At 50.1% G+C, this 15,071-nt stretch overlaps 8 protein-coding genes across 8 annotated transcripts; 4 read left to right on the top strand and 4 right to left on the bottom strand.

Moving 5' to 3' along the window:
- Positions 1-163: 163 nt before the first annotated feature.
- HO133_007405 (uncharacterized protein) lies at positions 164-1,726 on the top strand (the record flags this gene model as incomplete). The annotated part of the gene is made up of 4 exons (XM_037298296.1): positions 164-339; positions 397-545; positions 599-1,357; positions 1,422-1,726. The coding sequence occupies 4 exons, from the start codon at positions 164-166 to the stop codon at positions 1,724-1,726; spliced, it is 1,389 nt and encodes a 462-aa protein (XP_037156931.1).
- Positions 1,727-2,191: 465 nt separating this feature from the next.
- Positions 2,192-3,594, bottom strand: HO133_007404 (uncharacterized protein; the record flags this gene model as incomplete). The annotated part of the gene is made up of 4 exons (XM_037298295.1): positions 2,192-2,922; positions 2,949-3,058; positions 3,122-3,131; positions 3,189-3,594. 4 exons carry the CDS (start codon positions 3,592-3,594, stop codon positions 2,192-2,194), a joined length of 1,257 nt encoding a protein of 418 aa, XP_037156930.1.
- Positions 3,595-4,101: 507 nt separating this feature from the next.
- Positions 4,102-6,870, bottom strand: HO133_007403 (uncharacterized protein; the record flags this gene model as incomplete). The annotated part of the gene is made up of 7 exons (XM_037298294.1): positions 4,102-4,290; positions 4,338-4,758; positions 4,816-5,033; positions 5,088-5,268; positions 5,400-5,461; positions 5,770-6,663; positions 6,715-6,870. The coding sequence occupies 7 exons, from the start codon at positions 6,868-6,870 to the stop codon at positions 4,102-4,104; spliced, it is 2,121 nt and encodes a 706-aa protein (XP_037156929.1).
- Positions 6,871-7,444: 574 nt separating this feature from the next.
- HO133_007402 (uncharacterized protein) lies at positions 7,445-8,306 on the bottom strand (the record flags this gene model as incomplete). Its single annotated transcript, XM_037298293.1, has 3 exons — positions 7,445-7,469; positions 7,625-8,101; positions 8,176-8,306. The coding sequence occupies 3 exons, from the start codon at positions 8,304-8,306 to the stop codon at positions 7,445-7,447; spliced, it is 633 nt and encodes a 210-aa protein (XP_037156928.1).
- Positions 8,307-9,745: 1,439 nt separating this feature from the next.
- On the top strand, positions 9,746-11,113 carry HO133_007401 (uncharacterized protein; the record flags this gene model as incomplete). The annotated part of the gene is made up of 1 exon (XM_037298292.1): positions 9,746-11,113. One exon carries the CDS (start codon positions 9,746-9,748, stop codon positions 11,111-11,113), a length of 1,368 nt encoding a protein of 455 aa, XP_037156927.1.
- Positions 11,114-11,494: 381 nt separating this feature from the next.
- On the bottom strand, positions 11,495-12,535 carry HO133_007400 (uncharacterized protein; the record flags this gene model as incomplete). Its single annotated transcript, XM_037298291.1, has 1 exon — positions 11,495-12,535. One exon carries the CDS (start codon positions 12,533-12,535, stop codon positions 11,495-11,497), a length of 1,041 nt encoding a protein of 346 aa, XP_037156926.1.
- Positions 12,536-12,815: 280 nt separating this feature from the next.
- HO133_007399 (uncharacterized protein) lies at positions 12,816-14,563 on the top strand (the record flags this gene model as incomplete). Its single annotated transcript, XM_037298290.1, has 4 exons — positions 12,816-12,883; positions 12,934-13,068; positions 13,131-13,520; positions 13,579-14,563. The coding sequence occupies 4 exons, from the start codon at positions 12,816-12,818 to the stop codon at positions 14,561-14,563; spliced, it is 1,578 nt and encodes a 525-aa protein (XP_037156925.1).
- Positions 14,564-14,624: 61 nt separating this feature from the next.
- On the top strand, positions 14,625-15,059 carry HO133_007398 (uncharacterized protein; the record flags this gene model as incomplete). Its single annotated transcript, XM_037298289.1, has 1 exon — positions 14,625-15,059. One exon carries the CDS (start codon positions 14,625-14,627, stop codon positions 15,057-15,059), a length of 435 nt encoding a protein of 144 aa, XP_037156924.1.
- Positions 15,060-15,071: the final 12 nt, after the last annotated feature.

Here is a 15,071-nt window from a genome sequence, read left to right as displayed (position 1 = left end):
CTTTACCCATCGCGACTGCCGCTTCTCTGCTTCCACATCCTACAAATCCACGTACAACCATGGCTTTCTATCTCTTGCAGAAGGTGCGACGAATGTCTAAACCAAGCTCAGTGGAGCTGTCCTGCAGACTGCATACTTCTGTTACTCGCCGTCAAGCTGTACGATGAAGTCTTTACCAGGCCGTGGCCTAGGCGGCGTTTCCGAAAAGAGTAACAGCTACACGCGTCAGGAGCAGCACATTCAACAGGTTCTAGCCGTGGTCTCGGCATCAATTAGTATGCTTTCGGGGCTCATATCCTTCTACTGGTTTGCAACAATGAAGAGGAACTTCCGACATCAGTACGTTGCTGGGACAAGACCTCTGATTTGAAATTTCGAGTCGTTGATCATGCCTAGACTCATCATGCTGCTCATTGGAAGTGGAATGTTCAAGGCTGTTTGGTATTGGGTTCCTCCTATCACCATCCTCGCAGGGCTGGAGCCCATTTCTCATGGTTTCTGTCAAGGTGTCGGTTTCTTACTTGCTGTGGGCATTGAGGCATCAGGTCTGTTGCAATGAATCAAATTTCTGTCTCACTTGTTGACTTTATCGAACCAGATTCCGTTATCATCCTTATCGCAATCCATACGGCCCTCACGATCTTTGCATCGCGTAAGGCGAACTCCCAGACTGGCCTATATGGCTATCGATGGGCAGCCTACACTTGCTGGGCGTTATTTTCAACACTCATGGCGGCATTGGCGTTCATCAATCCAAGCAGTCCTTATATGTCTCAGGGTACCTTCTGCTATCTTCCGGCCCGCCCAATATGGTACCGACTAGCACTTAGCTGGATTCCTCGCTATCTTATTCTCTGCACGATCGTAGGCATATATCTAGCCGTATACCTGTACACCAAGTCCAAATTTGGGGACTTCGACGCCAAATTCAGCACCAACAGCGTAGCTTCCGAGGACACGACTCAGCACAGTCGGACAGACAGACAACCGTCCTGGCCATTGCCTGGCTTCGACGGCGCCGATGATCTTAACAGTGCAGAGTCGAGTACGGAAATAAGCTCTCCCATCTTGGGTTCCTTGATCGCTCCTCGAAAAGCAACAGAGGCCGAAGTCTCCCTTCCGAAGTCTTACGAGCCAGTCTCAGGCCCAAGACTTACTAACAGAACGCCAACCCTCCTGGAGGCACTCCGTGACAGGACTCTGATTTCTGACGCCAACAAATTCGTGGAATCTTCGGCGAATGCTGCCTTGCGTCAACGTCATAAAGCCATCAAAAAACAGCTACGGTACTTGTTTGTTTACCCGCTTGTCTATCTTGCAATGTGGATTCCGGCTTTTGTCAGCCATTGCTATCTCTGTTAGTATCTTTTCCGATCACCTTCGTCTGCTCGAATAGAAGTACTGACTGCAAAATCTTCCAGACACCGACCAGCATAATCCGCCATTCGTGTTGAACACCATCTCGATATGCTTCCTTTGTCTACAGTGTGCCGTTGACTGCTTCATCTTCAGCATACGAGAGACGCCGTGGAGACAAATTAAAAAGAACCCCAACCCGATTCAGAGGAAGACGCACTCAAGAGGGGGGAGTGACAATGGCTTGAGGCGAATGATCAGTGGGTTTCAGGAGCAGGCCACTGCAAAGGGGGACATACAGACCTTAGAAGGCCAGACGGGGCAAGAATCTCGACGCGAGAGGAATTGGTGGGACAGAGACTCTATGTAAAATGCCATGCGCGCGGCAACCGGCAAACAGCTCTCAAGTCATATCGTTTCGAAAAGCAAACCCGCAGGGATTGGCGCGTTTTACGAAACTGAAAATACTGGGATCATCAGGATGTCAAAATCATTCCTCAGGCCTCCAATCCCAATATCTACTATTCACTCTTTGCAACAAGTCCTTAGTGATATCCATCCAAACTCCCATGGCCATCCGCCTTGTCACTATTCCAAATTTTTGTAAACAGCACTCTCAATATTGGCCCAAAGTCCAATAACATCGGCATCTGTCTCCAACAACATTAGCATGCAATCCCCTATCTCGATTCTTCCCCCTTCTTTTCCCCCTAAACACCAATTTTCAACGTGGGAAACCTTACCACAAAAAGGTAGAATCTGCGTTGCAATAATCCCCGCGACACCATTCTCTCTATCGCACCACCAAAACAAATTTGGCAGTCCTGCATCATCATCAGCATCCCTCCTCACCAACGACCATGCTATAGATCAACTCACCAGCCCACCACGCCGTATTCTTCCCTCTCCCCGTAGCCGCCTCGTGAATCGTCAGCATAAACGTCAAACCCCACCCCTGCGGCTGCTCCTCGGGCTGATGATAGAGATCCGGTATATCGTTCGTATACGTCGGCTTCGCCGTCCGGACCCCCTTTCGGCCAAAATCCGGGAACGCCGGGATCTGGTTCGTGAACATCTCCTCCACGCTCTCCTCCGTCAAGATCCGATTGTCCGTCGCGGGGGAAGTCCCACCGTTGAGCAAGGCGGCGAGGATCTGCGCGTAGTCCGTGGGCCGGCCGAAGCAGCCCGCGCCGGCGGAGTTGTATATGCCGGGGACTTCGGCCGGGGTGGCGATCAGGGGTCGGCGGTAGAGGTGGTCTCGGGCCCGTACGTGGCCGGGGGTCTTTTGGTGCATGTGTGCCAGGTTGGCTTTCATCTGCGGGGTGGGGAACATGGTTATGTGGTGCAGGTCGAGCGGGGCGAAGATGTGGGTTTGGAAGTATTCGTTCAGGGACATGGATGTTGCGCGCTCGATGAGTGTGCCTGCCCAGTCTATGCCGACCTGACGGGTGGGGTTAGTTGGATGAGGTGAATGGGAAGAGTGGTGGAAGATGGGAGGGATACTCCGTATGCCCAGTCGGTGCCTGGAAGAGGATTTAGCTCTACGGGCTGCTGAAGTGCAGAAAGCTAGGGGGAAGGAGTAGAGTGGCTACCTGGCTCAAAGGTCAGGGGTTGACCTAGGACGCCACTCGGATGGCAGTCGAATTCGTCAATGCCAGCTGGTTGGCCATAGAGTCGGACAGTGTCGTTGAAGAAGGTGTACCTATCGAATTCCAATTAGACAGCAATACTTATGGCGTTCCTGCCTGCCATCGCTGCGTCATACTCAAAGCCAGCTATTGATCCTGTCAGGCAAAGATCAAATACATTGCAAAGGTAATTCAAGGCCATACCAGTATGGTTCAACAACATCCTTAGCGTGATCCGATTCTTCTTCGCCACCGTCTCCGCCTTGCAATTCTCATCGATGCCCTTCAAAATCCGAATAGTCTTGAGCTCCGGACAATATCGCTCCACCAAATCAGCATCATCAAGCGCCAGCCTCCCCTGCTCGACTAATTGCATCGCTGCGATGCCGCCAATCATTTTCGTGCACGATGCGATCCAGAAAACGGCGTCGAGGCTCATGGGCTCTTTGGTGTCGATGCCCTTTTTCCCACTGGCGTGCGAAAAGAGGGTTTTCCCATCTCTGTCGACGACAACCGCGACGCATCCAGGGATTTTGTGAGGGTCGGCGGTGACGTCGTCCATGCTGGTCCGGATGCCATGCTTGGCTGAGTCTGATAGCGTTCTTGTCATGTTGGTGTGAATGCTTCTTGTTCGAATTGCTCATGCAATGAAAGGAATACTGGACATTTGAGAAGGTAAGGTCAATGGAAAGCTCTCGCCCCGCCGTGTGACCGGTCTGGACCTGCAGAGCTCAGCGCAGATCTTTGCGGGGTAGCATCCTTTGAAAGTAGCATTGTGTGGGGTAAAATAGACACAGGAGCCATCACGACGCATACTCATTGAGAAAGAATCTCAAGGAGATTTATATGCATCGCTTGAATGAATCGCGTCACTCGGGCTTGAGGAAGGGCTTCAGGAGGGAGCATTTGCAAATCCGAACGAAAACAGTCGGACATCAGGATGCGAGAACAATGTTTCGGTGTTTTTAAGATATTTGCATCACGCAGACAGGCCAGCACGCACGGTGTGCAAAAAAAAATGGCACAAGAGTCATGTGATAATTGCTTAACAACGTACCTACTTGGTTCGTGAGACTTTCGCTGGGCTCAGCACGGAAGCAGCCAAAGCAAAATGGAATTAGCTTGATATACTTCGCAGTGATACATGCCACACGTAACTACTGATCAACATCCCGCCAATGCTCATGAGGAAAGCCATGAGCACATTGACCGCGTTGTTGTCAAGAAGCCCAAGACCACTCTCGACTCGGCGACTTGGCTCGTCGCTCTTCTTGTTCGCTGGCGTCCGTGAACCCGACACGAGCACCTGTTTCTTGTCAAACAGTCATCCAATTCTAAGATAAAAAGACTTACTTTCTTCCCGCCAGAGCCTTCAATCACCTTGCCCGTCCTTCCATCAACCACACTAGCCTGGAACCAACCTCCGAGAGCACTGTCCAGAAAACTTCCAAGGCCCCCCCATATTGTGACGGCAATGACCCAAAAGATCTTCTCTTGCCATCCCCATCCATCTCCACCCTCGAATCCAGGTTTATTGCCCAAGAACTTTCCTCGGATCGTAGTATCAACAGAGCAGAAAGGTATAAGGATCACGGACGTCAAAGCAATTATGAAGGCACCGACAAAACCTGCTAGTGTCCCCGCGAGCGTGACACCACCATTGGTGCCTGGTGGTACCTGGCGAAAGTTCCAAGATGTGAGGAGTCTGGGCTTGCTTTTCGAGAGGATGCCCAATTCCGAGGAGAATGTATCTGCTGCGACGGCAGCATAGTTGCTTTTTCAGCTTCCGTCAGAACTGTGGAAGATAACTCAGGAGTGTTCGAGGCCTTACCTCACTATCCCAACAACCAGCAAATCGCTGCCGTAAGCCCAGCACTCGCCGCCAGATGCATTGTGTTTCCCCCTTGTCTGCAGCTGCCGATAGTGAAGCAGTATCAAAATAGAAGCCACTACCGAGTTCGCCAGAACCTGAATATGAGTTCGCGCTCCTTCTCCTGCCGAAGCCCCTGTTGACGATAGGGTCAACCGGGCTTTCACGTCATGTTTGACCTATAGAACCGTAAGCCTCCTCAACTCCAAAGATAACATACCGCAACCTTATACCTTGGTGGCAGCAGTACCAGCTAGGAAGAACACAACGAGCAGCGCGAAAAAGATGCTCCAAGGATGTATGGCATGGACAACTGCCGTCAACGCTGCAACAACGATGCCGAAGGGTGTCAGAGATTTCTTAGAATACGCGCGGTAAACCAGGCCCAGAGTCGCCGGGGCCGCGATGTAGGGACTAAATGACTTCGGAGTCAGAACATCTCTTTTGAGATCAGATTTGAGTCACGAAAGGGTACGCTTGCGACAAGTTTCGTAATCCAAAGTGCAGTAAGAATTGGGATGGCATGGTCGGAGAGAATGACTCACTGCATGACCCTCAGAGAGGCTGGGAGGTTCCCGTCGTCAATCTTCAGAATGGGCGAGGAGAGCTGACTTCAATTTAACACGGCGAGCTCGGCCTAAGGTTTGACCTTATCGATAAGAGCTTCGTATCACGTGATCCATTCCTTTAACGACTTCACCTCATCAGAGTATGGAAGTGACCTTTCGTTTCATTTCTGAAAGTCATATATCGACTCTGACTGTTACTATGCAGCCGCTGATCCGTAATGCGATTGCGGCCAAAGAGCAGCTAGCACATTCGCTCGCAACTCCCATGACACGCAAAACCTCGGCCTGGGTGTCATATTCAAACGCCCAAAACGACCTTCATCCTCTCATAAACAAAGAAACTCACAGCGACCATCGGCACAACCTTGACATATCCAATCGTCAGTCCCACCCAGAAGCCCTTGAACCCTGCTTCTTTCCATACTTTTACTCCAGTCTCCGCCATGCCCAATCGATGTCCATCCCCTACTGCTCCTCCAACCTGCATCCTCCTTCTAACCACTTCAAGTGGATATGAAGCGGTTTGCGAAACCAACCCAGCGAACCCACCAGCAAGAAGTTCTGCCCAATATTTCAAGACAAGCGGAGCGGTCGCATCTCTGGATGCTGGGGGTGACGTTGTGGTGTAGGGGGCAAGGGCTGGGAGGCGCAACCAGTCCGTAGCAGTATCGTGGGTCAGAAACGACATGCCAGCGTAAGGAAGCATGCCTGCCAGCGTTGGCGTGAAGCCTCGATAGAAATTTATTACGCCGCTGCTGGGAGTCGAGGCGGCAACTGCGGCGACGGACACGGGCGCAGTGGATATTGATGACCGTGCAACGATGGGTGGATGTTCGTTGTAAATATGACGACATATGCTAGAGAGAGAGGAACGGGAATCTTTCCTTGTTTCAAAGGCCAGGCGGACACGGATGACTTCCAGTGGATAGGTAAACAAGACCGAGGTGACGCCTGCAAGGGAGCCTGAAAGAAGCCGACGTAAGGGCGTCTCTTGCGCTGGCGAGGTTATCACGAGAGATCGTATCTGCTCGTAAGCAAGGAATTTGATCGCGGCATAGGGAAAGATGCGGAGGAGGGTTGCCGAGTGGCCTCGGAAAAGACCGCGTAGACCATCCTGACGATTGATGTCGCGCATGGCAGTCACGACGCCGAACCAAGAACCGGTGTATTTAGCAAATTGAGGGTTGGAAGCCTGGAAGAGGATCTTGACACGATCGAGGGGTCCAACGACTGTTTTGGCCTGCGAGGAAGATTAACATGGGCCTATCTTGCAATCACTGTGTGTGCATACAGCACATCCTGCTAATCCTCCAGCCAAACCTGTCCTCAGCACATAGTCTAAATTCTGTTTGCTCCTGTGTCTCTGATTCCCAACCCCTTTTGATGCTATCGTTCCCTCATCCCGAGACTGATTTGGGGCTCCACGTTGCAGGTTGTGTTCCCCCATCTCCGGCGATCGTAGCTGTGTGGCGCCATGAGCGCGGCTCATACCCACCGGAGATTTACAGTGAGTGCGAGCATCCAAGCACCCTCTGACAGCTTTATCTTAGAAAAGCTAGGATGAATTGAGAAGCACGTTGACTATTTGCGAAAGTGAAGCGCGGGCGACGGGCGTTCTTCCTCTCGGCAGGGCAGGACAATAATTTAGGTTGATATGTCCGAAGTTCAACCGGAGTGGCAAGGAAAAACTTTCTCCTATATGAAATACCGTTTCAACTGCCATCGCTAACATGTTGAATTACCAAGAAGATCTGAAACTACACGCGCAGTCCTAGGCCTTTGCTTTAATCGTCAAGCTTATTGCAAAGTGATTGAACGATTGCTTTTATACCTGCCTAGCGGCAACACTACATCGAAACCACATATCCTTGCAGTATCCCAGTATCGACATTAACCATTGTTTATTGTGTGTCGTAATCTCCAGCCGTTCCTATTGCGTCTTTACCGCGCTGACGGAGTCTTTTAGGCGTAGCATACCTCACAAGTAGGATCGGGCTGTGCTCAGACCTCGAAAGACCCTGTTAACGGCAGTGATCACACATGTCACTACGTAGATTTCGGAGTCAGCATTGCTTACTCGAGGCTGAAACTGAAGTTGCAAGATCGGTCCCGAAAGTAGAAAGGTCCTCTTGCTCCCGAAGCATGGCCTATGACTCGATTCCAATACCAAACAGGAAAGATGATCTTAGAAATGTACGTACTCCAAGTCGGTCCACACGACCTGATGGCTCGGTAAATAGTCATCGTCTCTGAAAAGCTCTGCATCCATGTTCTCCCGGCACATGCCTTCACAAACTTTCTCTGCCTCCATCTTGTGTTTCCATACCGGACCTTGACTACCCATCTGGCCAAGACCTCTCTTCTGATCGTTGAAATAGATGTAGTCGTCACCCTGGCTGCTCCACGCCTGGTAACAAAATTTGTCGTCGTGTTCTCCATGCCAAGTCCTGCATTTCTCATCCATGGTGTAGCCAGCAAGCACGTGCTGCCCGCGAGCTGGAGGGACACAACCAAAGTCATAACCCACATAATCTTGAGGACAGGTCGAATTCAAAATGAAGGTAGTGTCGAGGTGAGTGTTGTAGTATTCAAATTGATAGTAGTGGGTCAGGCCAATGTATTCTTCTATCCTTGGAGGGTATTCGCAGTAGCAGAAGGTCGCGGTGAGGTAGTCGCCGCTTATGAAGATTTAAGAGTCAGCACTGTGTGTCCATGCCGATTAATTCAGCCATGAGATGTTAGAAAAACGTACGTCAATTCTACGTCCGCTGGTCCCGTGAAACCTTTAACCTTTCCCCTCGCGACTTGCTCCGGAGTAGCAAGGGCATAGATGGCCGGAGAGAAGAGCATCAGCCCCACGAGGAGTCTCTGGAGGTAAGGCATGGTGATCTGAGACATGAAAAATGGGAAGGATAGGTTGGGGAGGTAGCTATATATAACGACTGCAACGATGCTATCGAAGCAGCGAGTTGTCAAAGAACTTTTCTTCATCATGTGCTCTGGCCAAGCATCTGCTGGGAGGATTCTGAGAAGCTTTGCGCTTATTTCCTGGGAAACATGCTCAAGGTGGAATGAGAAGCTCACTCGATCTTCTACCCTTTGAAAACAATCTTGCTCACGTTGTCGCGGAAGCCCACTCGTTCGACGCCAATGTACAAGGGAACACGGCCAGGATTGGCCGTCCAGATGTTACTGCATTGCGACCTGGTAATCAGCTCACCAATTTCAAGTATGGTCCAGGGTGAAATGTTGACTCTCTAGGAGTCTATTAGCAGAGACCTCATGTGGACATGCGGTCCGAGCAGCGATAAAAATTTCTTTCTTGATGGGGCTCTCGGATAATGCGGTATTTTTGAGAAAGTATGGGGTCATTGCTTGGGCATGCCAACGAAGTGGCAAGGAATTTTTTAGCCAAAATCAAGGTGAGATATTGGTTCGATGGTACCGGATCTGCTCTGTACTCGAGGTGTGTATCAGTCATCGCTGCTTTGTACGTTTGACATGGTCCTTCGAAAAGGAAATCAAGTTCGCAAGACCAATTACAGAGCAGCGTGAGAATTCTGAAAGCACGGTGAGTTAGTTTGATTGAAAATGACGCCAATTCCTACGGTTCGCCAGGAGATTCTGCTTTGGCAGGAAGGCATCTTGAATATCCTTAGAAGGGAATTGAGTATATAAAAGTCGAAGCGTAGTGTCCAGCAGTTAAAGTGACCCTGGTATAGTTCCCAAAATGTAGAGATCTGACCTTCTGGTCAGAGACTTAGAGAGTCTTATTTAGAAGTGGATGCAAGACTATGTAAGATCAACCCACAAAGACATGCTCGCTCTATGACGTCGAAATTGAAGCAATCTTAATCGTGAGCGGCAATCCTTTCTGGGTATGATAGGTACATTTTACCTGACTTCGAAGGAATTCGTCCCAGCAGACTGCAATCTTCCCTGACCGCTTCTTTTCTGTAGGGAATGAACGATGTGATAAAACCTCCATATCGCTATCTCATCGACTGCCACGATTTTGATGACAGCCTCTTCTAACAGGTTGTGATATGTCCTCGGAGCTGGTAAATTACACGACATAGGTAGCTAAAACATGATGTAGCTGGTTGAGAGTTGCGGCTGTCCTCGGGCAGGACAAAATCGAGACCTTCGCTGCCTTGACGTGTGGCTCTTCACATCTATGCAAGACACTCTCGAAATTGTTTGAAGGTGGATTTGAGTAGCAAGTTGCCGACTGATCCACTCGGCATTTCTATAATAGCCCATATACTAGGCAAGCATCATATTGCAGGTTACTTTATGCATAGTTGCAGATTGTTTGCAGAATGGCCGAACAGATCTCCACGCCAACGCCAATCCTCTACCAGAACCCGACTAAGACTCTGACTCTACTTGACATCCCTACGTCCATCGCCCATGCCCAAGGCAGCGTCGACCACCCATGCAACGATCAAATCTACGCGTCGCCTCCTCTACAAACGCCATACCCATCCACAGAGCCCAAGACTGAGAAGGCGAAAGCCAATGTGCTTCGGACGAAAACCCCTTCTGATACTGATGTAGGATTTCCAGACGCCTTGCTGCAGCAGGCACTCAGAGAGGTGGCCGAGCATTGGCCTTTAGAAGAAGATTGGTCTCTACCACGGAAGATAACATCTCTCGTATCTGAGAGGCAAAGCAGGAAACGCAAGGCTGATGATGCTATTGACCAAGTATTTTCAACCCAAAAGAGAGAGTCGGTCCACGCTTCCACTGCTGTGTTGCCGGCTTCGAAAATAGAAACCGAGATAGGACATGACCCCTTTCCTTCGAGAACAGAGCCAGAATTCAAATTTCCAGACTCAGAAATCAGTGTTCGAAGCATCGAAGAGCCGTTGATCTTATCTTCAGAGTCCACACCAAAAGCCTACACCTGCTCTAACATACGGATCTTCACCAACAGGCTCGTCCGTAACCCATATCCGACCCCATTATCCCTGCAGTGTTCAGGAGTCAAATACAAGACACCCCCCAACGCAAATTTCCTGCTGTCTAAGATTGGCGAACCAACGGCCCATGCCTTCAGCATGGCAGCTCTGACACTGTGCCCTACATCTAGCGCCACCGCTGGGCCCGGGCAATTCGACTTCGTTCTGCTGGATCCCCCTTGGGAAAATCGCTCAGTGCGGAGATCAGCTAGGTACGATACCATGCATGACTCGGATCCAATGGTTGTGCTTCAGGCGATGTTGGGCCAGCATATAGCTCCGGGCGCGCTAGTGGGGTGCTGGGTAACCAACAAGGCAAGTGTCCGAGATACTGCATTAGATGCTTTCCAGACGTGGGACATGCAGCTCATCGAAGAGTGGGCGTGGTTGAAGACAACGGTGGGTGGACTTCCAGTAACGCAGATCGATGGGCTCTGGCGGAAGCCCTACGAATTGCTGCTGCTTGGCAGGAAGGGTAGCGTTGAGGCTCAGAATTCTGATAGTGACGTTCGAAGGAGAGTCATTGTGGCAGTCCCGGACTTGCACTCCAGAAAACCGCATCTTAAAACTTTGATAGAACCGTTCCTACCAGCATCTTATCGTGCTTTGGAGGTCTTCGCTAGGAACTTGACAGCGGAATGGTGGTCATGGGGCGATGAGGTTCTCAAATACAATTGGGATGGTCACTGGTATACGCACAAAGGAAGCACCCAGATTTATGATTGATTTGCAGCTTTTGACTCGCCAGCAGAAACCAGGGTCTTACGCACACCCCATTCGCAGTCGTCGGCACCTGCCCTGTAATTATCCTGGCGTTTTTCGCGGGTAAGCCTTCCAGGCGATCGACACGAGTTCGCGAAGCAACTTCACTGAAATGTCCTCGAATTGTACCTTGCTCAACAATGCGGTCATTGAGGATACCAGACATTGTTACCTCCCCGCAAGTTTCAAGCATCACTAGAGGCGCCCGTTACGCTTGATTCTAGATTGGCAAAATCAAGTCAACCGGATTTCAAGCTCTGGAAGATCTGATGATCCCCTGGTGAGTACAGAGAACGGCGATGAAATCCTCTAAACTGATTGAAAGTTGATGTTTGACATTTTCAATCAATTTGAGATTGCAGTAGATGACAAGTCAGAGTAAGAAAGCTCTTCACGTATTGAACTTTGACCAATCTCCGGATCTGCTGACAACCCGTCTTGAGCCTTAGAGATCCTGTCCTCTTTTCTCTCATGTCTTCGAACCATCTTTCCCCACAGATCCTCCAGATCCAGCTCTTCTCGCTTTTCTTCAGTGAGCATCTGAACGACCAGCTTAGCACCCTCAGCCTCACTGCCAAACCCCACATATCCATGCTGCTCTGTGAACTCCTCCGTGGAAGCTCTCCCATCCTCGATGGTGCCAACATTGACACATATCCAACCAGTCCGTAGCCCGTCGTCCGTAGTAGAGGTTTCTGATGATCCAACACTGCTTAAAAGTCTGGCTCGGCGAACTTTTCTTCTCATCTTGAGCTTCAGTTCTCCCCTGCCCATTAGACCGTCCGCGTGCGGAGTAAGTTTGTAGGTTATCTTCAGCCATCTACAAAATCTGTCTGCCGAGACGTGTAGATGTTTTTCGCTGCGAGCAGTGCCCAAAACCATAATCACGTTTGCGCCTAACGCAGGCGGTGGATCGATCTTACGCAGATCAAAGATTGTGAGATCATCAAGGCCTAGATCAATGGAAACATGTTCGAGCATTGGCTTGAGAAGTGGTGGAGGATCAGACGGTAGCTCGGGCATTCGTTGACGCTCTAGCAGTGGATTTGAAGCTCGTTGAGGTTTCTCGACTTGGAGGTACCATGGCGTCGCTGACGTCGGGTATTCGGGTATCTCGTTTGACTCAGCGTATCGCTCCGCCTCAAGGCTCGTCTCTTCGCCTCGAGGCAACTGCTCTTGTCGTTGCTGCTGGACAAGATCAGACGTCCGTACTGGAGAAGTAGAAAAGTATTGCTTTTTAGTGTTGTCTACGGGCTTGATCCTAGTCTTTGTCGCTCGCGTAGCTGGTCGAACAGAGAGACCGGCGTGGGAAGCGACGGCATTTAGGAGAGCAACGCGACAATTGCTACACCTTAGAAGTGACGGAACTGCTTTTCGGATAACCATCACGGACTCCCTCGTCCTTGTAGTGTCATTTGCCAGCCAGCGAAACCGGTTGTCAACATTGCATTCCGAAGTTTCGAAGTTCTATTTTGGAACGATTCTGATAGGGCTGACAAATCCCTGTATGACGCACTGGCCAGACCTGAGATCTCTCTCTCCACACCACGTACTTCCAAAAAAGTTCACTACTCCAGCTCTGTGGGTTCTAACCGCATTTTCGAAGGAATAAAATACTGTATCTACATTCTAGGACCTTTGTGTGTCAAAAAAGTCCGGCTTCACCATGTCTATGGACATCGATGCGCCAGTGGCGCTGCCTTCCAGACCTTTGATCCCACAAGACAGCGCAACGTAGAGACTTTCTGCTCCACCGGAAGAAAAATATACTGACAGTCTTCTAGCATCCTCTGCTGCAACTGTGGTGCACCCATAGATGGCACTTCGGCCGCTGGAGCACTCTGCTACGATTGTGTCAAGCTCACCGTTGACATCTCCGAAGGCATACAAAGAGAGGCAACCCTACATATCTGCAGAGAGTGAGTGTCGTCCTAGGTTGCGTATATACGTAAGGAAGTTCTGACTCTGTCGGCTATTTTAGTTGTGAGCGATGGCTGCAACCACCTGCACATTGGATCACTGCTTCACCTGAATCAAGGGAATTGCTAGCATTATGTCTTCGGAAATTGAGAGGCCTTTCGAAGGTCAGGATCATCGATGCCAGCTTTATCTGGACGGAGCCCCATTCGAGGCGAATCAAAGTGAAAATCACTATTCAGCAGGAAGCGTTTCAAGGGACTATTCTCCAGCAAACCTTCGAGGTCGAATACGTCGTTGCGTACCATCAGTGTCCAGATTGTGCAAAGAGCTTTACAGCCAACACATGGCGAGCCGTCGTACAAGTGCGCCAAAAGGTCCCTCACAAACGAACTTTCCTCTACCTTGAACAGCTCATCCTGAAACATTCCGCTCATAAAGAAACAATCAACATGTAAGCTCAACCGCCTCGGTCTAAATTGCTTCAAGGTTCATGGCTGATGTGTCTACAGTAAGGAAGTCAAGGACGGTCTAGACTTCTTCTACGCCCAAAGAAATCATGCCGAGAAATTTGTTGACTTCTTGACATCTGTTGCCCCTGTTAGATCCAAGAAGTCTCAAGAGCTTATCTCCGTAGATATCCATACCTCTACGAAATCCTACAAATTCTCATTTTCTGTCGAGCTCGTCCCGATATGTAAGGATGATCTGGTAGCTTTACCCATCAAGCTCGCCAAACAAATCGGAAACATTGCTCCCCTAACCATCTGCTACCGTGTTGGCACATCTGTCAATCTTCTAGATCCAAACACTCTCCAGACAGCCGACGTCTCTACACCCATCTATTGGCGATCTCCATTTACCTCTTTGGCAGATGTTCAAGAACTCGTCGAATTTGTCGTGATGGATATTGAACCTATTGGCCCTCAGAAGGGCCGCTTTCTTCTTGCCGAAGCCACCGTAGCACGATCATCAGATCTCGGCAGCAATGACGTTACATACTTCACCCGCACACATCTTGGCGCAGTCCTCCACCCGGGCGACTCGGTCATGGGCTACCACCTTAGCGGCACAAATTTTAACAACCCCAATTTCGAAGCGTTAGAGCAGAGCAATGCCTACTCATCCAGCATACCTGATGTCATACTAGTCAAGAAATCCTACGCCCGCAAGAAGAAGAACAAGTCACGCAACTGGCGACTAAAGCGCATGAACAAAGATGAGGGCGAGATGTTACCGAAGAAGCAGGATCAAGATAGGATTGAACGAGACTTCGAAATGTTTCTGCGAGATGTGGAGGAGGATACCGACTTGCGGAGTACACTTGCACTGTACAAAGCTCAGCAGGAGAAGAAGGAGAAGGACCGCATGGAGGGATTGGAGACGGCGAGCGTTGTTGAGACGGAAGAAACAGAAGACGGGGAAGAAGTGCCGAAGATCGATATGGAGGAGCTGCTTGACGATTTCAACGAGCTGGACGTTCACGATGAGGTTTGAGGTTTACATTTATAGAAGCAAGCCAGCAGCCTGGCCTTTGCGGAGTAGCCGAGCCTGTAGCATGCAGAGCTATGAGAGCCATTACCACTCAACAATCAATGTGCATCTTCTACCCTTCCGCTTTTCTTGTCCTCCAGGATCAGCAATGCAATCGTCCTCTGACCCCACCACCCACGACCTCACAGCCGCCTTCCTCTTCCTCCGCACTGCCTCCACCGCCGTCACCAATCTCACCACCCAAATCGAATCCACAAAAGCCTACATCCAGTACGACTCACAAAACGGATATTATAGCGAGCACATGGGTCATGAAGCCCAGCTCGAAATGGAACTGCAAGATCTCAGAATGTGGGAAGCCAGGCTTGTGAAAGCGGGGGTGGGGTTTGTCAATTGGGCTGCGAAGGTGAGGACGGGGAGGTGGCTGCCGGGGGAGATATTGGGGATGATTGGTGAGAGCTTGCGAGAGAATGACTTGGTACTGTCGGAGATTTGGTAGGATGTCAGATGT

This window comes from Letharia lupina (assembly GCF_014066315.1).
Source record: "Letharia lupina isolate WasteWater1 chromosome Unknown contig_3, whole genome shotgun sequence".
Lineage (NCBI taxonomy): Eukaryota > Fungi > Ascomycota > Lecanoromycetes > Lecanorales > Parmeliaceae > Letharia > Letharia lupina.
This window is presented reverse-complemented; position numbering and strand designations above follow the sequence as displayed.